The sequence below is a fragment of the Oncorhynchus clarkii genome, chromosome 1 (assembly GCF_045791955.1).
Source record: "Oncorhynchus clarkii lewisi isolate Uvic-CL-2024 chromosome 1, UVic_Ocla_1.0, whole genome shotgun sequence".
NCBI classification, from domain to species: domain Eukaryota; kingdom Metazoa; phylum Chordata; class Actinopteri; order Salmoniformes; family Salmonidae; genus Oncorhynchus; species Oncorhynchus clarkii.
This window is the reverse complement of record NC_092147.1, coordinates 11,293,612-11,318,280: the sequence shown is the minus strand read 5'-3', so window position 1 is coordinate 11,318,280 and position 24,669 is coordinate 11,293,612. Positions and strand designations below refer to the sequence as shown.

General features: G+C 41.5%; 1 protein-coding gene across 2 annotated transcripts; it reads left to right on the top strand.

Moving 5' to 3' along the window:
- Positions 1-7,524: 7,524 nt before the first annotated feature.
- LOC139415065 (protein ALKAL-like) lies at positions 7,525-24,036 on the top strand. 2 transcript variants are annotated; one of them, XM_071162832.1, is made up of 6 exons: positions 7,525-8,029; positions 8,559-8,843; positions 13,959-14,012; positions 17,897-17,977; positions 20,813-20,886; positions 23,987-24,036. In XM_071162832.1, exons 2-5 carry the CDS (start codon positions 8,570-8,572, stop codon positions 20,875-20,877), a joined length of 474 nt encoding a protein of 157 aa, XP_071018933.1. In that variant the 5' UTR covers positions 7,525-8,029; positions 8,559-8,569; the 3' UTR covers positions 20,878-20,886; positions 23,987-24,036. The 2 variants fall into 2 exon arrangements, with proteins under 2 accessions (XP_071018933.1, XP_071018942.1); XM_071162841.1 differs by lacking the exon at positions 17,897-17,977.
- Positions 24,037-24,669: the final 633 nt, after the last annotated feature.

Genomic DNA, 24,669 nt, shown 5'->3' with positions numbered 1-24,669 from the left:
CATGTAGATCACTATTTCTCAAATCAATATGGACAGCGCCCGGTGCTGAAAGTTGAGTAGGCAAATATACTAAAAAGAGGGCTTTGTTCGAGCCCTAAGAAATAAGTAGACTTACATGTTTGTCAGAAGCAATTATGTTATCCATATTTGACGGTATAGCTGTTTCCTCCAATACTGTCACCATGCACTCCTTATTCCTTGACAATTTCCTCTCCAGCAGGTAACGTTTTTTTGTTGTTTCGCCCACCAAGAAATGAGTTTTTGCATGGAGTTCAATTGGCCAACTGAAAACTGTATGACTTATGTGTTACGTGAGGTTTATTTGAACAAATAGTAGTTTCGTCATGGTTAAGTTGTTGGGGTGTACTGATATAAGCGGGATAAGTGACATCAAGGCAAGTTTGAGAAAAAACACTTTATATCAGCATTGTCTTGAGATGGCCTTGCATATTCATGTCATTAAGATAGTAGCACAGCATCTCTCTCCATTGAATACCGGCGGCTGACGTCACAACCCTCATCGAATATTCAAAAAAGATTACAATAATGAGATGTATCCACTAGTGCTGACCCCATTTAATCGACTGGTCGATTGTTTGGTGGAAAGGCTCTTGGTCAACCGAGATGTCTTTAATCGAGCAGTAGCAGCAATATACAGTGGGGAGAACAAGTATTTTATACACTGCCGATTATGCAGGTTTTCCTACTTACAAAGCATGTAGAGGTCTGTAATTGTTATGATAGGTACACTTCAACTGTGAGAGACGGAATCTAAAACAAAAATCCAGAAAATCACATTGTATGATTTTTAAATCATTAGCATTTTATTGCATGGCATAAGTATTCGATCACCTACCAACCAGTAAGAATTACGGCTCTCACAGACCTGTTAGTTTTTCTTTAAGAAGCCCTCCTGTTCTCCACTCATTACCTGTATTAACTGCACCTGTTTGAACTTGTTACCTGTATAAAAAACACCTGTCCACACACTCAATCAAACAGACTCCAACCTCTCCACAATGGCCAAGACCAGAGAGCTGTGTAAGGACATCAGGGATAAAATTGTAGAAATGCACAAGGCTGGGATGGGCTACAGGACAATAGGCAAGCAGCTTGGTGAGAAGGCAACAACTGTTGGCGCAATTATTAGAAAATGGAAGAAGTTTAAGATGACGGTCAATCACCCTCGGTCTGGGGCTCCATGCAAGATATCACCTTGTGGGGCATCAATGATCATGAGGAAGGTGAGGGATCAGCCCAGAACTAGACGGCAGGACCTGGCCAATGACCTGAAGAGAGATGGGACCACAGTCTCAAAGAAAACCATTAGTAACACACTATGCCGTCATGGATTAAAATCCTGCAGCGCACGCAATGTCCCCCTGTTCAAGCCAGCGCATGTCCAGGCCCGTCTGAAGTTTGCCAATGACCATCTGGATGATCCAGAGGAGAAATGGGAGAAGGTCATGTGGTCTGATGAGAGAAAAATATAGCTTTTTGGTCTAAACTCCACTCGCCGTGTTTGGAGGAAGAAGAAGGATGAGTACAACCCCAAGAACACCATCCCAACCGTGAAGCATGGAGGTGGAAACATCATTCTTTGGGGATGATTTTCTGCAAAGGGGACAGGACGACTGCACCATATTGAGGGGAGGATGGGTGGGGCCATGTATCGCGAGATCTTGGCCAACAACCTCCTTTCCTCAGTAAGAGCATTCGAGATGGGTCGTGACTGGGTCTTCCAGCATGACAACGACCCGAAACACACTGCCAGGGCAACTAAGGAGTGGCTCCGTAAGAAGCATCTCAAGGTCCTGGAGTGGCCTAGCCAGTCTCCAGACCTGAACCCAATAGAAAATCCTTGGAGGGAGCTGAAAGTCCGTATTGCCCAGCGACAGCCCCGAAACCTGAAGGATCTGGAGAAGGTCTGTATGGAGGAGTGGGCCAAAATCCCTGCTGCAGTGTGTGCAAACCTGGTCAAGAACTACAGGAAACGTATGATCTCTGTAATTGCAAACAAAGGTTTCTGTACCAAATATTAAGTTCTGCTTTTCTGATGTATCAAATACTTATGTCATGCAATAAAATGCTAATGAATTACTTAAAAATCATACAATGTGATTTTCTGGATTTTTTTTTTATTTTTAGATTCCGTCTCTCACAGTTGAAGTGTACCTATGATAAAAATTACAGACCTCTACATGCTTTGTAAGTAAGAAAACCTGCAGAATCGGCAGTGTATCAAATACTTGTTCTCCCCACTGTATATATATATATATTTCACATTTATTTTTTATCATGATGTACAAGACACCTGTTTGATTGGCACCTGTCTGAGTGGACTGTGCCATCTCAGGCCGTGAGATGGCACAGTCCATCACTCTAAGACATGTGCTTCTGAAATTCTATATGTTTATATTATGTAAGAACAAATGCGGTTTCTCCCGTGTTGGATATTGGTTGCTGTCCGAGGTTCTGAAACACATTAGTGCGCTGTTGAATTGGTGACTTTTCCTAGACCATGTTGCTATGTGCACAATAACAAAGTTAACCAGCATATTGTGCTGAGAATAATTGCGGCGGAGCTACCAGTGGAGTTAGGAGAAGAGAGAACAGCCCTTGTCTAAGAAAAGTGAGGAGAGGGGAAACCACAACTTAATTAGGTCTATAATCAACAGCCTAACAGTTATATGTGCCTGGCTTTATAAATCATCCATATATATCTACAGAAATAAGACCGTTCCTGCTTCTGTTGCCTGTTTTAGTGTTTGGTTAATAGCCTACTGATTCTGTGAGCACCAAGCCTTATGCAACCACGTCGGATAAGCAAAATTATTTCACAAATTCGTCTGTTTTTAATCTTTGCTGTGCTGTAATAAAGGCTTTAAACTTTCTTCCGTTACACTAGCCTCTCTGGTACGCTTATAATTTATTTAGTGTTTACACTGTTCCAAATGGTCAAAAAAATTATATTTATAATAATAATACTAACCCTCATTTTCCTTGATCTCCTTCTTATTGTTATTATTATGATCATCATAATAATAAAAGACATGTCATTATCATGAGTAGGCTTAGTATAGCAGCTTTGTATAACCACCATCGTCGACCTGTAGGCCTGAGGCCTATTTTTCAATACTTACATAGGCTACTGTATCAATCTATAATGTATATGTTCATGTCATCACACAGCATACGAGCCATTCGTGATTGGAAATGCAATTAATCATTTTGTTTTACAAATCACATAACAAAGCAAACAAATTATTGCTACTGTTTTTAGTCTGCTGCTTTACAAAAAAAAACTAAAAAATGGTACAACTGACTCTCTGGCATGCTTATAATTTATTTAGTCTTGTTTACATTGTTCCAAATGTCAAAAAAATGATATTGTTATCTAACTGCACCTGTTTGACACACATAATATGCACCCAGAGCTTGCTCATTACCTTGTTTTTCTCGATCTCCAGTATTTTCCACAACTAGTCAAATTTATTCCGCACATGCAAATTCCTCTTTACCTTCTGAACAACCAGTAAACATTGCCCCATTTTATTTTTTTTGTTACGTCTTCTGCATCCATTTTGCTGTCACATTTACTATTCTGCCTGCGGCTATGGAACTCTGACCTGTTCACCGGACGTGCTACCTGTCCCAGACCTGCTGTTTTCAACTCTCTAGAGACAGCAGGAGCGGTAGAGATACTCTCAATGATCGGCAATGGAAAGCCAACTGACATTTACTCCTGAGATGCTGACCTGTTGCACCCTCGACAACTACTGTGATTATTATTGTTTGACCATGCCCTCATAGGCTGGTTCCTCTCTAGGTTTCTTCCTAGGTGTTGGTCTTTCTAGGGAGTTTTTCCTAACCACCGTGCTTCTACACCTGCATTACTTGCTTTTTGGGGTTTTAGGCTGGGTTTCTGTACAGCACTTGGAGATATCAGCTGATGTAAGAAGGGCTATATAAATACATTTGATTTGATTTATGGTGTTCAGAGTTTTAAAGAGAGCATAGGGAATAGGGAATATCTATCCTAAACAAATTAGGGGTTTCAGTAACGTAACTTTCCGGTAACATAACTTCAGTAACACAGGCAGCGCGATACACACTGTTGATGTTCTGTGGTGATCACTGCAGCAGGGAGGTGAGAGACACAACGGGTGCTAGTCACACAGTCACTCGTCATTTTTTTTTTACCAGGCCCGGCACAATCAAATCAATTGCGGTCGGACTCCCTCTAGTCATTTGTGTGTCTTAAATCAAATCAAATCAAACGCTATTGGTCACATACACATGTGAAGCAGATGTTATTGCGGGTGTAGCAAAATGCTTGTGTTTCTAGCTCTAACAGTGCAATAATATCTAACAATTCACAACAAACACACAATACACACAAACCTAAAAGTAAAATAACGGAAATAAGGAATATATAAACATTAGGATAAGCAATGTCGTAGTGGCATAGACAAAATTTCATCAAGCAGTTTGATTAAATCATCAGACAAGCTCAGTGCATATAGTTGATTTCTTTAAAACAAATATGATGTGTCTACATATGGAAAAATGTTCACATTTACAAATGTTGACCAATCGATTGGTTGAAAGAACAGACAACTCTTGGTCGACCAATATTTGTTTTTGTTGGGGACAGTAGTATCCACTAATCCAAAGAAAGGATAGGCGGGAAATAGACAGCCCGCCATGCTGCTATGTGGACAACGACTCCCATGGTGAAGGCGGAGAGACGCGCTGACTGCTGACGTATCACCACGTTGTGTCGAGCATGGTGTGACGCAAATGCGCCTCAACCAATAAAAACGCGTTGTGACTGTGGCCAGCCTGAACCGACCCCGCCCACAGCCAACCCCGTTCTGTGTGCTGCTTTGAAGGGTGCATGGGATTTTGATCACTCAGGTATCATATGAACACACAAGACATGGCAAAATATGTAGAATTGCAGGAAATTAGCTTTAAAACGGCAAAATGTTCTGTCTGACAATAAGAGGGGTGACAAAACGAAGGAAATTAGAAGGTTGGGAGGATTTCGGCAAGGCGATTTTCTTGCCCCCCTTCTATCTTGGGACTGCAAAGCCTGGCACACTTCATAATAATTTCGGTTGCCTATCCTGACATGAAGTTTGTCCTATAGAAAGTATTTGACTCTAGCCACAACATTAAGGAAATTAGAAGGGTGGAGGGATTTCTGCAGGCAAGAATATATCCTTGCCGAAATCCCCCCCCCTCCCCCCTTCTAGTTTCCTTAATTTTGTGGCAAGAGTCAAATAATTTCTATAGAACAAACTTAACCGAAATTGATAATTTATGTATGTTTGTTATATTAAACATAGAGGAGGGAGTAAAATGTAGGCAAGCAATAAACATTTCAGAACAACTACTAGTCAAATAAGACATGGGAGAGATGACGAATTTTGGCAAAGATTTTTATTTATAGACTAATACACTTGCAACAAATAGCCAAACCGAAAACTGCAGACATTACTAGTGCCTCCCCCGGGACCAAACCGCAATAAAAAAAAATGAAACACAGCCTAACGTGATCATTGACAGCTGCCTTGAAGGACATAAATAAAAAAAATGTTTTCTGCTACTAAGATCAGTGGAATGTAAGCTAAACTGACAACGGAGTGAATAGCAGAAATCTCAACTAGCAAGCAAGTCGCACGCGAAGGTGGGAGATTTTTGGCACAACACCGGAACCTATTTGGCCGGATCCGGTAACTCTCCTGTAATGACAAATCATGTTCACTTTTTTAAATATAAAGATTCTAATACACTTGATCAAAGTTCATGCGAGTTGCCTCTTAGTTATTTATCCTGCCCCACAAAAATAGCGTAATGTGAAAAAGTAGATTTTCAGCCTGGGCCTAATATTCTAAGAGTTGATTTGGGTTGGGCCGGCCCGGGTTTATGGTTTGCGCAACGTCGCAACCTAAATTTGAGACTAACGCGTGGCGGTAATATGTATCACATCACTTTCTGTGATCTCTTTCTCGAGCCTGCAACTCTCATCCCTCCAACGATGTATTTCATTATATAATCATAGCCACGCGATGTAAATACATTTTACAAAGTTATAGAATTACTGCTCTGTTCAGAAATACATTAAATCATTCAGAATATCCTATTACACCATGAGAATCCCTATAATCTAGCGACAGAGCTGTGGATTGTAGCCTAATAACAAGGAATAGCCTGCAGTCGCGAACATGCGGCAAATCTGTCAGTGAAAACAGCACGCAGACAAAACAGGCCTTTCGCAATATTTCAAATACAATCAAGGAAAAACACAGATTGGAAAGCAAATGGCTCCTTCTGAAAAGAAATGACTCAATGCTGTAGGCTACCAACATATTTGATCAACTTCCAAATATTGTTTTACGAGAGAGAGATAGGCTTTTGGCACGAGCGCATCAGGTGAGCTGCGCATCATTGGGTCAGTCATTGAAACTCGAAAGCCTTTTTAGTAGCATACAATATGTCTCCACACACCTAGGCCTAGGCTATTGATGGATTCAAAGCAAGGTCGTTTTTATTCTCAGTTTGTCAGTGTCAAAGTAGCCTCCCATTTCGATCATTTGTGCGGTATTAAAAAATATTCTGCCAAACATGTATTTTTATTTTACTAGGCAAGTGAGTTAAGAACAAATTCTTATTTACAATAACGGCCTATCCCGGTCAAACCTGGACTGCGCTGGGGCAATTGTGCGTCGCCCTATGGGACTCCCAATCACGGTCGGATGTGATACAGCCTAGATTCGAACCAGGGACTGTAGTGACGCCTCTTGCATTGAGATGGAGTGCCTTAGACCGCTGCGCCACTTGGTCTAAGGTTCTGAATTGCATGAAATGCGTTTATAAAAATCCAAACATTTCCCGGACCCTAGGCTTCTAAAAATTTTCCCATGTGTGCGTGCACCTTCTATAAGTGACTCTTGTCTACTGCTCTATGCCACTACGCAAATGTGATGATATGCATGCAATGCTTTATTATAAAGGGGATTTTCTTTCTCATGCGTTCAGGTAGCTTAGAACTCCCAGGTCACCCCACTCTCGCGCTCACCTTTTGTTCCATTACCTCCCGATTTACAAATGAAGCACTGATAACTGCACGTCACGACACGCATGTGTACAAAACATCTTTCAATAAAGGTTTGAGCTGTCTCCTGACATGTGTAGGCATATGCTATAACTCATAAGAACAACACACAGCCTATAGTCTAGGCTAGCCTACTTGCCTGTATCAAAACTGTCTCTTGTCTATTTGAACTACAATTGCCCTAGAGTGACAACCAAACCATCTAATTGTATGTGATAAACAATCCATACCGGGAAATATATTCGATTTTGAACTCACTCAAGTGCCGGAAACAGTCCGAGGGCTGTTATTGAAAGCGCATTCTCTGCCGGGCTTAGGCGGTCACAAGACTTGGACATCCATGTACAAAAACATCCGCACGGCAATTAGCCGACACAGGTCAGTTTCTAGCCCATAGGCCACTGAGAAACACCTCTACCTTCAACAGGCCTCGCAACTTTGGTAACTTAGTTCACATTCAGTTGCGCGCATTGGATAACCTACCTTTCCCCAAATGGAAACCTCAGCATTACTCTCTCCTATCCAAATTCGACATTGGAACATTGTTTTTCCTAAACAGGTATAAGGAGTAAAGTGGTATTCTTATCCCACATTCAGTGATGGTTTTAGACGTAACGGATGGTTGAGGTTGCAAGGAGGGGCACATGCCAAACGGAGCGAACAGCAGTGGAAGAAATTAAACCAAAGATGTCAACAGTTGCCTTCCACCCACTCGAAATCGATTGTATTACCTTCAAGAAGCTCGCTGAACGTATAAAACGGGACGCATGATTTCAAGACTCAGAAGACTCAGAAGACAAAGGAATCTTCTCCCAAAAAGCAAAACAACCGACAACGTCTATAGAGATTTGACACAGACAACTCGCGTCCACTTTTTAGGACATAAGCCTCCTTTAATACATTAAAGTAAGTTGTAGTTTTTTTCCAAGTAAATTTTAGATTATATGTCTATGTCCATGTTATTGTCATCTGCTTTGTAGAGATAAAACGTAGCCTACTGTCATCAACACTTGAAAGTTACTATCCATCAAAGCAAATGTTCTCATACCTGCTTGGATTGAAATGAAGTCAAGACACCTTGTTTTATTGCTGTGTTATATTAGATAAATATATCAGCATTGCTGTAGCTTTGTATAGCGGTATGTTAAACATAATGTGAGGCATTGCCAATTGTTTTGTTGGCAACATTTTCATTCCCTCTAAATTTGATCATTTTAAGTAAAAAATATCTTACTCAGAGTTGCATTTGTTACCCTGTTTCGTGTCAATTAGATTGTTTGTTCACTTGTGTGCTTCATTTAATAAGCTACTTCACACTGTTCCCATCACAATTAATTTGATACCCATATTTTGGGGGGTGATAGAAAGTCACTTTGCACAGACATCATTTGTTTCTTTCCAACACTGTGTCTAAACTTGATTTGTGTTTGCCCAGCTAGAATAGCCATGCAGGCAGTAAGGAAATGCCACATACTGTCCAGTTTATTCCTTCTGCTGATCAGCTCGGGCCAGTGCATGGACAGCAAGGAGGTGAGGCAGAAAGAGAGAAGGATCCTGCTCGACCATGTCTTACAGGTTAACGGAGACAGCCAACGGGGGGACAAGCCTTCAGTCTCCAGTCGCTATAACAGTGGCCTCTTCCCCGCAGCCCAAGACATGAAGTTCTCCTCTGGAGAAAAGCCTTTATATGTTCCTAGGCTGGATAACAGCAAACCCATAGGTAAGCTGATAAGATTTATTTTTAGGCCATGATGAAACTGTAATCCCTATTTTACTAGGGCTTGACCAGGGCTTGACAGCTGCCGTTGGTCTGTATCAATATCTTTACTACTCTAGCCTTTTGTGCATGCTTCCATGTCCATTTCTATGTACGAAATGTCACACTTTGTGATTTGAGGAGGTTGAGAGCTGCCAAGATGTTAGTTTAAAAAAGCGATACATTATTACTATGTTATAAACAGAACAAAAAAATCTGAGTATAAATGCAATCGATGTAAGTACGCTTCACTGTTTGGGGGTGAGATAATATCAGCAACAATTGGGGTAATGAACTCTATTTCAATCACTGGTGTGATAGTGTGTAAAGTGGTGATCTATATTCCAATTCCAGCACACCATTGGCACCCTGAAAAATCCACAATCAACCCTCTCACGTGACTAGTGAGGTATCATTGCGTCGTGAAAATATTATCAATGGCTGACCATCACCAACTAAGATGCCAAGGGGGCGGAGCATCATTAACATACTAAACTTGTGAGTGATTCATTCAATTCAGGATACATTGCTGAATGATCAGCCTCCTCTAGTGCCTTGACCAGCCAATGGCGAGCGTCATAGGAACGCATCACAGGTGACGTGGGACACAGGACACTCACGTGGCACACAGTTTAGTCAGCCATGAACACGTAAACATTTCTACCAAATAAAATCAAAGTTTATTTGTCACGTGCGCCTATAGTGAAATGCTTACTCACAGGCTCTAAACAATAGTGCAAAAAAGGTATTTGGTGAACAATAGATAAGTAAAGAAATTAAACAACAGTAAAAAGACAGTGAAAAATAACAGTAGCGAGGCTATAAAAGTAGCGAGGCTACATACAGACACCGGTTAGTCGGGCTTATTGAGGTTGTATGTACATGAATGCATAGTTAAAGTGACTATGCATATATGATAAACAGAGTAGCAGTAGCGTAAAGAGGGGTTGGCGGGACACATTGCAGATAGCCTGGTTAGACAGTGTGCGGGAGCACTGGTTATTCAGGCCAATTGAGGTAGTATGTACATGAATGCATAGTTAAAGTGACTATGCATATATGATAAACAGAGTGCAGCAGTCCATTTGGTTACCTGTTCAGGAGTCTTATGGCTTGGGGGTAAAAACTGTTGAGAAGCATTTTTGTCCTAGACTTGGCACTCCGGTACCGCTCGCCATGCGGTAGTAGAGAGAACAGTCTATGACTGGGGAGGCTGGGGTCCTTGACCATTTTTAGGGCCTTCCTCTGACACCGCCTGGTGTAGAGGTCCTGGATGGCAGGCAGCTTTGCCCCAGTGATCTACTGGGCCGTTCGCACTACCCTCTGTAGTAGAGGTCGATCGATTATGATTTTTCAACACCGATACCGATTATTGGAGGACCAAAAAAGCCTTTACCGATTAATCGGCCGATTTAATATTTTTAATATTTTTAAAATTTTTAATTTTTAATTTAATATTTTTTTTACAACAATACTGAATGAACACTTATTTTAACTTAATATAATACATCAATAAAATCAATTTAGCCTCAAGTAAATAATGAAACATGTTCAATTTGGTTTAAATAATGCAAAAACAAAGTGTTGGAGAAGAAAGTAAAAGTGCAATATGTTCCATGTAAAATATGTGCCATGTAAGAAAGCTAACGTTTCAGTTCCTTGTTCAGAACATGAGAACATATGAAAGCTTGTGGTTCCTTTTAACATGAGTCTTCAATATTCCCAGGTAAGAAGTTTTAGGTTGTAGTTATTATAGGAATTATAGGACTATTTCCCTCTATACCATTTGTATTTCATTAATCTTTGACTATTGGATGTTCTTATAGGCACTTTAGTATTGACAGTGTAACAGTATAGCTTCCGTCCCTCTCCTCGCTCCTCCCTGGGCTCGAACCAGCAACACAACGACAACAGCCACCATTGAAGTCATAAACAGCGCAATGCTTGACACACAATGAAGAGCTGCTGGCAAAATGCACGAAAGTGCTGTTTGAATGAATGTTTACATGCCTGCTTCTGCCTACCACCGATCAGTCAGATTATATGCAACGCAGGACACGCTAGATAATATCTAGTAATATCATCAACCATGTGTAGTTAACTAGTGATTATGATTGATTGTTTTTTATAAGATAAGTTTAATGCTAGCTAGCAACTTACCTTGGCTTACTGCATTTGCGTAACAGGCAGTCTACTTGTGGAGTGCAACGAGAGAGAGGCAGGTCGTTATTGCGTTGGACTAGTTAACTGTAATGTTGCAAGATTGGATCCCCCGAGCTGACAAGGTGAAAATCTGTCATTCTGCCCCTGAACAAGGCAGTTAATTAACCCACCGTTCCAAGGCCATCATTGAAAATAAGAATGTGTTCTTAACTGACTTGCCTAGTTAAATAAAGGTATAAAAACAACAACAACAAAACATTTAAAATAAAATAACATTTTAAAAAATCGGCAAATCGGCGCCCAAAAATACCGATTTCCGATTGTTATGAAAACTTGAAATTGGCCCTAATTAATCGGCCATTCCGATTAATCGGTCGACCTCTACTCTGTAGTGCCTTGCGGTCGGAGGCCAAGCAATTGCCGTACCAGGCAGTGATGCAACCAGTCAGGATGCTCTCGATGTTGCAGCTGTAGAACCTTTTGAGGATCTCAGGACCCATGCCAAATCTTTGTAGTTTCCTGAGGGGGAATAGGCTTTGTCGTGCCCTCTTCACGACTGTCTTAATGTGTTTGGACCATTTTAGTTTGTTGTTGATGTGGACACCAAGGAACTTGAAGCTACCACATTCACTGACTTCATTTCACCTGTGAGATCAAAAGACTATACTAATATAAACGTTTTTATGCTCAAGTGGAACAATATAATCCAGACTATTGCTGTTGGAATTTGGAACCTTGAGTACTTTGAACTCTAATATCTTTTTGTTACATTAGTAAATGTAGTAATCTTGTCCAATTCCATGACTGGCAAAAGCATGAATTATTGCTTCTGAAAGAAATGTTATCTATGGCTTTGATATATCCTTGGAGTCATTGTCAAGTCAAAGTGAGTATGGCGTTACTGTGCCTTAGTCATTCCATAATAGCATATGAACTGACTGAAACTGAACCATACTAGTCCTTCCTTAATGCTCATCTGTGCAATGGTACACGTTCCCTCAGACTGTCAATATTACCATCCAACATATTGGTTTTAAAGATGTTCCAACATTTCGGTCAAACGTTGGGTCAAGGTTTAGTCAGAGGCTTTATTTGTATTGACCTCCCTCCAATGTTGTCCAGGCAGTGTTTCAGACCCACTGTGTAACAGGCAGAGAACCATACAGGTCGCTGGCCAGACGGAATGTACCTTTTGAGGAAGTCAAAATGCTGCACATTAGTAAGCAGTGCATGCACCATTCCTTAAGACCCACAGTCACAGAAAAAAAAGAGAAATAGCTCCTGTACACAGTTTCCATTATCTTTGCCAAAGCATAAACTATAGGTATCTCTCTTTTCTTACCACCAACAACCTGAGTTGTTCTGAGATGCTTGTGTATTACCATATTGTTCTATGTACCTGTCCCTGCCTGCTAAACAGAAGCAGAAGAGTGACACTCAAAGAAATAGACTGACAGAAATATACCACGTTTATCGTGAGCAGGGCCAGTTGATTTATCGTCAGGATCATGGGGTACTGTATATCTGAAGTCTTCTTCTTCAAAGTGATCATGCTAACAAACTGAAAAACACTCCAAACAAACTGTATGTTGCATTAGTCAGTCCCTTTGGTGCCTCCGTCAAAACAGTGTTATTCCCTTATATCAGTGGATAGTCAGCAGTTATGTAGTGGTAAACAATAAGTGGGTAAATTCTGATTGTCGGTTGCTGAAAAAAAGTAACACTTCCTATTCTTTCAATGCATTTCTCCACAAAAGGTGGGTAAACTGTTGGCCCCCCCCCCAAAAAAAGACGGGTAAACTGTGTTTACTTGCGTTTACCCTCCACTACCACCACTGGTCTCATGACCGATGTACAGACTCCAGCAGCCAAAACAATATTTCTGGATTTGGGGTAATCCAGCCTGCTAGTGTTACCATTTACCTGCCGCTTTCACACTTACATAACTCACGTCTGATCTAGTCTGGAGCCAGGTTAAGGTTTCAGAACCCTTATTCCCTTTAGATAAGACCCATAGCCTGTTCATCTCTTTATACTGGAGTGATGGGTCGTTGTTTTCCTTAATGCCCAGTGGTATGTCTGAACATCAAACACATTGCCTTGGCTTACTCTAGTCTAGTGGTTTGTAATTGAACCAATCATCTTTTGCAATTTCTGCATCAGAGAGTACTGCTCATTCCTCGGTCCGTTCTGGTAAAATAAGCACCACAGCTAGCGGCACGGAATTATTCTCATGACATTGATAAGTATTATAAATGCTGGGAAATAATCTCCTTATGCCGTTTGCCTGAAAGCCGCGTCTGACACCTGTGTGCTTTGCATGTTTGGAGAGTGGATGGGCTTGGCTGAGATACAGAATGTGTACATGGAGCCTATAAACCTGTTGGCGTGTCCTCAGTTGTGAGACAATCTGTGAGTTTTGATATAAAAAACATTTATGACATACTTAAGGACTCATAGTTGTTTCCTCCCATCAGCTCTGTTCCAAGAAAAAAAAACATGTTTAGGCAAATTCTCTGATAGCATTTTCTTTACTGCATTGGCACAGGTGAGGCGGGTGTTTGTTGGTATCTACATGCTCTAGGTAACTTTGTAACATTTACACACATTTATCTATTTCCAAAGGGTTATCTTAAAGCTGAAATCCGTAAAGGGGAAACAGTGCCAATGTTCGCCCCAGCGCCTTTGTTATTGTTTTTGTTTTGTTGATGAAATGGAGGAGAGGAGCGCAGTACCTATTCTAGTGTTCTATCGCGCATGCCATGATGTCAGAGAGAAAAACATTGTGACTGTTGTTGAAGTAACTTCTTTGTTGTTGAAATATGGTGGGCGTGGCCATTTCATCATTAAGGATTTCATCTTTAATGGTAAGAGGTTTCACTGATTGGTAACTTCTCTTTTTCCTTTTTTTTGTAGATAATGTCCCAAGAGATATAAACCTGAAAGACAAGTTCATAAAGCATTTCACAGGTAAGACAAATGCTATCAAAGAGTATTTAATCAACGCTCAATATTTTCCCCATTTGTTTCGGGATCAATCTCACCTTACATCTGGGACCATGTGTATCAAGCCTCTCCGAGTAGGAGTGCGGATCTAGGATCAGGTCGCCTCTGTCCATGTAATCTTATTCGTTGTGATTTAAGAGGCAAAACTGATCCTAAATCAGCACTTCTACTCTGAGACAGTTGATGCATACAGCCCTGCACACATTATATCAGCTAAAAAAAATAAAACAATTTTTTTTAATTTGTCAGACGAAGACTCTGCTCTGTGAGCTGATTCCCGCCTCTTTAATTTGTAATCAAGGAGCATTTTTATTCAACTTTCCAAAGTTCAGCCATGGTGTGACAGTTCAAAGTTATTCCTAGACGAGAACCAAATCCCTAAAACTATGTCATTTCCTGGGATGGACCTCAAAGTTGTGCTGGACAAAGTTGCCATTAAATTCATTTATGAGGCTAGTAGGGGAGAGAAGGTGAGCACATTACTCTGGCAGAAACAGGCGGGGTAAAGTTGAAGGCAACGTAAGGTTAAGCTGATTATTTGTAGCAGGACCTCTGAACAGACTTCAGTAATTGGTGTGAAAATCTGTTATCCAGAAGCTCGCTAAAGGCCCAGAAGTACTTAGGTGTGATCATTAAAGAGGCAATCAGCTAATTAAAACAATAATAAAACAAACTCCCCTCCACTGTTTTGCTAAAAAAATCTGAGGAATGGGGCTGGAGAAATGTAACCACTGTCAAATCCATAGACCGAGCTATGGATGCAAGAACTGACCATCCATCCTAACAACATAGTTTAAACCATGTTTTGAGGCTATATAGAGTTTGTTTACATTTACTTTGTTTACAAAGATATTTTTGGTTCTCATGTAGTGTGACAGTTTAACTAAGTTCATGAAAGCATTTCTAAGTTATATTCTTCAAGAAACAATGGGTAAATATCATTAATTTATAAGTAAAACAAATGGATGTACTGTACCTACTGCAGATTGTCCCTTTCATTCTAAGTCTGAGTCCTTTTGTGATGTCATATCATGTAATAGCATGGACCAGTAGAACAATGATTAATGAGTCTGATAGTAGCTAGGTTTAGGTTTATTTGAACATTTATATACACTGAGTGTGCAAAACATGAACAACACCTTTCTAATATTGAGTTGCACCCCTTCCCCCTTTTGCCCTCAGAGCAGCCTTAATTTGTCAGGTCATGGACTCTACAAGGTGTTGAAAGCATTCCACAGGGATGCTGGTCCATGTTGAGTCCAATGCTTCCCACAGTTGTGTCAAGTTGGCTGGATGTACTTTGGAGGGTGGACCATTCTTGATACACATTGGAAACTGCTGAGTGTGAAAAACCCATCCGCGGATCAAAGCTACTTAAAATGTTGTTTTGCCCATTCACCCTCTGAATGGCACACATACATAATCCATGTCTCAATTGTCTCAAGGCTTAAAATCCTTCTTTAACCTGTCTCTTCCCATTCATCTACACTAATTGAAGTGGATTTAACAAGTGACATCAATAAGGGATCATAGCTTTCACCTGATTTCAGCTGGTCAGTCTATGTCACGGAAAGAGCAGGTGTTCTTAATGTTTTATATACTCTGTGTATATTTATATCTTGATATATACAGTGAGGGAAAAAAAGTATTTGATCCCCTGCTGATTTTGTACGTTTGCCCACTGACAAAGAAATGATCAGTCTAATTTTAATGGTAGGTTTATTTGAACAGTGAGAGACAGAATAACAACAAACAAACTAAATCCAGAAAAACGCATGGTGGCAAAACCCTTGTTGGCAATCACAGAGGTCAGACGTTTCTTGTAGTTGGCCACCACGTTTGCACACATCTCAGGAGGGATTTTGTCCCACTCCTCTTTGCAGATCTTCTCCAAGTCATTAAGGTTTCAGGGCTGACGTTTGGCAACTCAAACCTCAGCTCCCTCCACAGATTGTCTATGGGATTAAGGTCTGGAGACTGGCTAGGCCACTCCAAGACCTTAATGTGCTTCTTCTTGAGCCACTCCTTTGTTGCCTTGGCCGAGTGTTTTGGGTCATTGTCATGCTGGAATACCCATCCACAACCCATTTTCAATGCCCTGGCTGAGGGAAGGAGGTTCTCACCCAAGATTTGATTGTACATGGCCCCGTCCATCGTCCCTTTGATGCGGTGAAGTTGTCCTGTCCCCTTAGCAGAAAAACACCCCCAAAGCATAATGTTTCCACCTCCATGTTTGACGGTGGGGATGGTGTTCTTGGGGTCATAGGCAGCATTCCTCCTCCTCCAAACACAGCGAGTTGAGGTGATGCCAAAGAGCTCAATTTTGGTCTCATCTGACCACAACACTTTCACCCAGTTGTCCTCTGAATCATTCAGATGTTCATTGGCAAACTTCAGACGGGCATGTATATGTGCTTTCTTGAGCAGGGGGACCTTGCGGGCACTGCAGGATTTCAGTCCTTCACGGCATAGTGTGTTACCAATTGTTTTCTTGGTGACTATGGTCCCAGCTGCCTGGAGATAATTGATAAGATCCTCCCGTGTAGTTCTGGGCTGATTCCTCACCGTTCTCATGATCATTGCAACTCCACGAGGTGAGATCTTGCATGGAGCCCCAGGCCGAGGGAGATTGACAGTTCTTTTGTGTTTCTTCCATTTGCGAATAATCACACCAACTGTTGTCACCTTCTCACCAAGCTGCTTGGCGATGGTCTTGTAGCCCATTCCAGCCTTGTGTAGGTCTACAATCTTGTCCCTGACGTTCTTGGAGAGCTCTTTGGTCTTGGCCATGGTGGAGAGTTTGGAATCTGATTGATTGATTGCTTCTGTGGATGGGTGTCTTTTATACAGGTAACAAACTGAGATTAGGAGCACTCCCTTTAAGAGTGTGTTCCTAATCTCAGCTCGTTACCTGTATAAAAGACACCTGGGAGCCAGAAATCTTTCTGATTGAGAGGGGGTCAAATACTTATTTCCCTCATTAAAATGCAAATAAATGTATAACATTTTTGACATGCGTTTTCTGGATTTTTTGTTGTTGTTATTCTGTCCCTCACTGTTCAAATAAGCCTACCATTAAAATTATAGACTGATAATTTCTTTGTCAGTGGGCAAACGTACAAAATCAGCAGGGGATCAAATACTTCTTTCCCTCACTGTATTCAGTACGATGTCATACAATATAAAACCGAAGTGTAATATATGATCAGCCTAACTATAAGGACAGTGCATTATCAATAAGTCATAGCTAAGTCATTAAACAACAAATTGGCATACCACAAAATCTATAAATATGCATTTCAATGTCTTTGGTAATAGAGTGTCATTTGCATAGTTAGTCATATGCATAGTTGGAGCTCTGCCTTGGTTGGAGCTCTGCCTTGGTTGGAGTTCTGCCTTGGTTGGAGCTCTGCCTTGTTTGGAGCTCTGCCTTGGTTGGAGCTCTGCCTTGGTTGGAGCTCTGCCTTGTTTGGAGCTCTGCCTTGTTTGGAGCTCTGCCTTGGTTGGAGCTCTGCCTTGGTTGGAGCTCTGCCTTGTTTGGAGCTCTGCCTTGTTTGGAGCTCTGCCTTGGTTGGAGCTCTGCCTTGTTTGGAGCTCTGCCTTGGTTGGAGCTCTGCCTTGGTTGGAGCTCTGCCTTGGTTGGAGCTCTGCCTTAGTAAAGAGTATCTTGACAGCAAGATCATGTTTTGCACCCATGTCCGAAAATATTGTTGCTCTTTTGACGTTGTTGCTAATGTCAAATGGGATCCACTTCAGTTCTGTTATGGAGATGTTCAAAAGAAGGAAAGGAAATGGAACACATTAACATTTGTTTTCAGTTTCCTGATAAGAGCTTTTCTTTTAAGCAGGACCAGTCAAGTTCTCATCAGAATGTAGAACACATTTTCATAGACTCTATCACAACACAAGGGATTGTTCAAGACCAGCATGTATGTATACATTTTTAATGTCATAATACTGTGTTCATCTATATTTATGATCAGTAATCTTGGTTTCTGATAGTCATTTACACCACTTTATTCATTAGCTAACCACTAATTTACAACTGTGGTCCCTGACTACATGATGGCAATGATGTTCCTTCCACTGCCAATATTATGCTGTGGGAAAATTTATTTACTGCCAACATTTTGCCCACAACGACTTTCTTTGCCACAGGTCTTACTCTAAGTAAATTAATGACCACAGACAGAAAGCAGACATTCATCAAGGCCATTTGCCTTTGGAAACTTTATTCTGTACTGGTCCCAGATCTGTTTGTGCTAGAACCCAAATACTCATTATGAATTAATTGAATGCGTAGGTGGTGTAATACGGTGTCTTGCTCTAACATTAGTCACAGTCTTTGATGACCTCATATCCACAGTTTTTTCAATCAACTTCACAATAGAGTCGCTTGTCTTTGAATGGAAGCAATAAGTGGACTCTTGAATCAAATCCCTGTAACAAGTCAGTGTAATACATCATGTGCCATTAAATGACGTAAACATTAGTTTAGCAGATGTAATGAACAATCGTGTTGTCGTTGTAGTTTTTATTGGAAAAGGGACCGATGACATCCTACAGTAGGTAGGGAATGCCCTCAGTATGTCCCCAGACAGTATGTCAGTTTCTAAGATGGCTGCCTGAACTGAGGTGTCTAAGCAGCAGCCCTGCCTCCATTGTGGACCAGTGAATTAGAGCATGGACTTTCTCAGTCTTCTTTTTTGTGTTGTCAATAAAGAGAAACACAACCACAACAGCCTTGTACACTACTGAAACTCAGTTTAGTGTACTCTTTATATCAGGCCTCCCTGCTCCCCTGGCCTCCAGGGTGGTACTCAGTCCCTTGTTCCCCTGGCCTCCGGGGTGGTACTCAGTCCCTTGTTCCCCTGGCCTCTAGGATGGTACTCAGTCCCTTGTTCCCCTGGCCTCCAGGGTGGTACTCAGTCCCTTGTTCCCCTGGCCTCCAGGGTGGTACTCAGTCCCTTGTTCCCCTGGCCTCCAGGGTGGTACTCAGTCCCCTGTTCCCCAGGCCTCTAGGATGGTACTCAGTCCCCTGTTCCCCAGGCCTCTAGGATGGTACTCAGTCCCCTGTTCCCCTGGCCTCTAGGATGGTACTCAGTCCCCTGTTCCCTTTGCCTCTAGGGTGGTACTCAGTCCCCTGTTCCCCTGGCCTCTAGGGTGGTACTCAGTCCCCTGTTCCCCTGGCCTCTAGGGTGGTACTCAGTCCCCTGTTCCCCTGGCCTCTAGGGTGGTACTCAGGTCCTGTTCCCCTGGCCTCTAGGGTTGTACTCAGTCCCCTGTTCCCTTTGCCTCCAGGGTTGTACTCAGTCCCCTGTTCCCTTTGCCTCTAGGGTGGTACTCAGTCCCCTGTTCCCCTGGCCTCTAGGGTTGTACTCAGTCCCCTGTTCCCCTGGCCTCTAGGGTGGTACTCAGTCCCCTGTTCCCCTGGCCTCTAGGGTTGTACTCAGTCCCCTGTTCCCTTTGCCTCTAGGGTTGTCCTCAGTCCCCTGTGCCCCAGGCCTCTAGGGTGGTTCATGCCCCTATTCCCCTGGCCTCTAGGGTTGTACTCGGTCCCCTGTTCCCCTGGCCTCTAGGGTTGTACTCAGTCCCCTGTTCCCTTTGCCTCTAGGGTTATACTCAGTCCCCTGTTCCCCAGGCCTCTAGGGTGGTACTCAGTCCCCTGTTCCCCTGGCCTCTAGGGTTATACTCAGTCCCCTGTTCCCCAGGCCTCTAGGGTTGTACTCAGTCCCCTGTTCCCCTGGCCTCTAGGGTGGTACTCAGTCCCCTGTTCCCCTGGCCTCTAGGGTTGTACTCAGTCCCCTGTTCCCCTGGCCTCTAGGGTTGTACTCAGTCCCCTGTTCCCCTGGCCTCTAGGGTTGTACTCAGTCCCCTGTTCCCCTGGCCTCTAGGATGGTACTCAGTCCCCTGTTCCCCAGGCCTCTAGGGTGGTTCATGCCCCTGTTCCCCTGGCCTCTAGGGTTGTACACAGTCCCCTGTTCCCCTAGCCTCTAGGGTTGTACTCAGTCCCCTGTTCTCCTGGCTTCCATGGTGGTACTCAGGCACATGTGGGTCCTGGGCAAGACAATACACTGTGTACACAACACAATGAAATGCTTACTTGCTGGTTCACGACAAAAATAAGAATAGAACAAAAAAATGTCATAAAACAAATGAAAACAGAAGCTCAATGGAGTAAAATTATAATACAAATGTAGTACTCAACACATCTACAGTACAATATTTACACACTTTGTGTCTGTGTTCAGAACAGCTGAATTAACATACAGTAGAACATTTAAATGGTATTATTTTCAAATAAATATAAAAGTATTGTGGCCTGGGCTGATATAGTGATTAATGCTGATGCCGTTGACACACATTTCTACTGCATATGCTCTGGTTCTGATACACACTTCTACTGCATATGCTGTGGTTTTGATACACACTTCTACTGCATATGCTGTGGTTTTGATACACACTTCTACTGCATATGCTCTGGTTCTGATACACACTTCTACTGCATATGCTGTGGTTTTGATACACACTTCTACTGCATATGCTGTGGGTCTGACCCTGATACACACTTCTACTGCATATGCTGTGGGTCTGACCCTGATACACACTTCTACTCTCCTTTCCTGTCCTTCCACTGTATCTGTCTGTACCTGTCAAGTGTTTGAGAGTAATTCATGACGTGCTCATATTTAGTATAGAAAGACAGTTAGAAAATGGGAACAAGAAACAAATAGCGATGAACTGTTTTCTTTATCATTTTCCAGACTACAAAAGATGTGCAAGATTGCTAACACGGCTAGCGATGAGTCCACTTTGCTCACAATCGTAGACATTGCATGTGAGTATGAATTATTTTAAGGGGTTAAACTGTCAAAGGGGCACATATGCATAATCAAGCTTTATGTTAATTAGTACACTTGGCCTAACATTGTATGACTCCTTGCTCTAGAGGTAAAGCTACATAGAAATGATTTACAATATTTTATTTATATTGTGAATAATTAACTGTAAAGATTGACAAGTGGCAATCCTGTAACATTTCCCTAGTAACTACGTATTGAAGATACATATCTATTATTGATGGAGATTCACATGCTGTACAGCTCCACCAGATTATAGCTGTGTTTTCAACCCAGCCATCTTGATTATGTGTGATACCAATCACAGGAAGAGAGAATGATGTTGTTGGTGGGTCAACGCTATTCTAATTTGTGTCTGTGACATCTGTAAGTAATCTGAAAGGATTTGAAAATAACTCATGTTCACATAATCAGATCCATGTGTCCCCACAGTTTCTGTCCTACATGTTCTGAAATATAATGTTACTAGGCTCTTTTGTTTCGTTCCAACTCTATTCCATCAAAGACAAGATCCTAATGTAATATACAGCACCTTAACAAACGGTCATCAAAATACATTTACGCATGATTATTTACAGTCTAGCTCATTCTTTTGGAAATCTAAAAGATGAGAACAAGTATTTGACTAGCTGAAATCATTTTAAGTCGAATGTCATGAGAAAGTTACATGTCAGCGGTAAGTTAGGGCCTACATACAGTGCATTTGGAAAGTATTCAGACCCCTTGACTTTTTTCACATTTTGTTACGTTACAGCCTTATTCTAAAGTAGATTTTTTTTAATCATCATTAATCTACACATAATACCTCATAATGACAAAGCAAAAACAGTTTTTTAGAAATGTTTGCAAATGTATTAAAAATTAAAAACAAAAACCTTATTTACCTAAGTATTCAAACCCTTTGCTATAAGACTCGAAATTGAGCTCTGGTGCATCCTGTTTCCATTGATCATCCTTGAGATGTTTCTACACCTTGATTGGAGTCCACTTGTGGTAAATTAAATTGATGGGACATGATTTGGAAAGGCACAAACCTGTCTAGGTCCCACAGTTGACAGTGCGTGTCAGAGCAAAAACCAAGGTATGATGACGAAGGAATTGTCCGTAGAGCTCCGAGACCATAACATTTCTGCAGATTAAAAGGTCCCCCAAGAACACAGTGGCCTCCATCATTCTTAAATGGAAGAAGTTTGGAACCAACAACACTCTTCCTAGAGCTGGCCGCACGGTCAAACTGAGCAATTGGGGGAGAAGGGCCTTGGTCAGGGAGGTGACCAAGAACCCTATGGTCACTCTGACAGAGCTCCAGAGTTCCTCTGTGGAGATGGGAGAACCTTCTAGAAGGACAACCATCTCTGCAGCACTCCACCCACCAATCAGGCCTTTATGGTACAGTGGCTAGACGGAAGCCACTCCTCAGTAAAAGGCACATGACTGCCTGCTTAGAGTTTGCCAAAAGGCAAGTAAAGGACTATCAGATCATGTGAAACAAGATTCTCTGGTTTGATGAAACCAAGATTGAACTCTTTGGCCTGAATGCCAAGTGTCACGTCTGGAGGAAACCTGGCACCAACCCTACGGTGAGCATGGTGGTGGCAGCATCATGCTGTGGGGGTGTTTTTCACTGGAAGGGACTGGGAGACTAGTCAGGATCGAGGGAAAGATGAACGGAATAAATTACAAATAGATCCTTGATGAAAACTTGCTCCAGAGCACTCAAGACCTCAGACTGGGGTGAAGGTTCACCTTCCAACCGGACAACAACCCTAAGTACACACAGCCAAGACAACACAGGGGTGGCTTCGGCACAAGTCTCTGAATGTCCTTGAGTGTCCCAGCCAGAGCCCTGACTTGAGAGACCTGAGAAAAGCTGTGCAGCGACGCTCCCCACCCAACCTGACAGAGCTTGAGAGGATCTGCAGAGAAGAATGGGAGAAACTACACAAATACAGTTGTGCCAAGCTTATAGCGTCCTACCTAAGAAGACTCAAGGCTGTAGTCGCTGCCAAAGGTGCTTCAACAAAGTACTGAGTAAAGGGTCTGAATACTTATGTAAATGTGATATTTCAGTAGTTTTTTTTATACATTTGCAAAAATTTCTAAAAGAGGTTTTTTCTTTGTCATTATGGGGTATTGTGTGTAGATTGATGAAAAAAATGATTTAATCAATTTTAAAATAGGCGGTAACGTAGCAAAATGTGGAATGCACTGTACGGGCAATGAGCATTCTCCTGTATGTAGAAAGTAAAACCTTTAAATGTCAGCAAGCCTTGCACCAGCTTAAGAATGTGAGCAAAACGAAGACCGTTTGGAAGTGCAACCAAGTGTGTTAAGAAGTTGTGGGGTCACACGATGTTAGATGCTCACCGCTTGGTCAGACAATGAAACAGGAAGAACCTGATTGTCTTGATCCTGCTAATTTTGGATACCGTCATCAGTGTTAAGTTGATAACCCTTTGTTACACCTGTCTATTACCTCCACCTGATGAGGCTGACGACAGCAGAGATGATGATTTCTGGGCCTATTTGTGTTCAGGCTCACTTAGAACTAACTCCATGTCAGTTGATGGCATCTATGGGCCTTTAGATGGTCCAACATGAATGAAGCCTTAGCGAATAGCCTATTACAAGCACAACGTTAGTTGGAGTGTAATTGAAATTCATTTGATTGGAAAATTGAGGGGGCTGGCACATTGACAGTTTTTCAGTCTCTCCAGTCATTATTCTTTTTTACTCTGACAATGTGCTCTAGCCGGAACCATAAAGAGAGGTCTCGCTGCTGCCACTGGAGGGAAGGGACTAAAGAATGACCTAAAAGGGCCTATTAGCTGAATCATTGATTGATTCATTCGGCTCATTAGAAAATAACTCATGAAGTGCCCTTCCTTAGTCCCTAAGGAAATACGGAAGGGCAGCTCAAACCTAATTTTAGACAAGAGATTCTGTGGCCTATTTTTCAAACTAACAATGTAAGGAATTCAAAATGACATTTGAAAAATAAACCACTGTGTTTTTGACAATAACTTTATGTTAGTTTTTGAATTGTGTTTAATGTTTGAATTTTGCTGTGTGTTTCAGGCTCAACATTTTGAAAGAGGGATATATGTTTTGCCCAGGAAGTGCCTTCAATTCACAGCAGTCACATTAAGAACATATTATTGTAATTGTTTATAGTATTTTTATTTGTGTTGTTGATACTGTATGTATATGAAAATGCTGTCAGCCTTTATTGGTTTTATGAAATAGATTTTCTTTTTATCTTCATGTAAGATGTATTTTTAAGAAAACCATAATTTAATATTGAATACACCAATTTATTGAAATGATATGTATATAATTCATCACAATAATTCAGAAATATACAATTATTTTCTTAAAGTTCTCACCTAATGAAGATATTTTTTTCTCATCATGTCTGAATTAATCTCACTTAATATTATTTGCTTTGTCAATATTACATTCTGAGACGGTCCTACCATGGTCGTTGAGATATTTATTTCACTGTCCTTGTCTCCATTGTATTTAATTTGGCACTTGAATGATTCCAGTCAATGAAAACATGTTGAATGACGACGAATGTAATAATGCACTGCAGTACTTAACAATAAAAAATATTGAAGCACAGAATATTTGCAATTATTATAGAAGAGCGTGTTGAGGGAAACGTCTCTGAGCTTCTGGTGTTGGGACCGTCAATAGGGAAGCTAGGTATATAGGGAAGTAGGTATATATCCCAAATAGCACACTATTCCCAAAGTAGT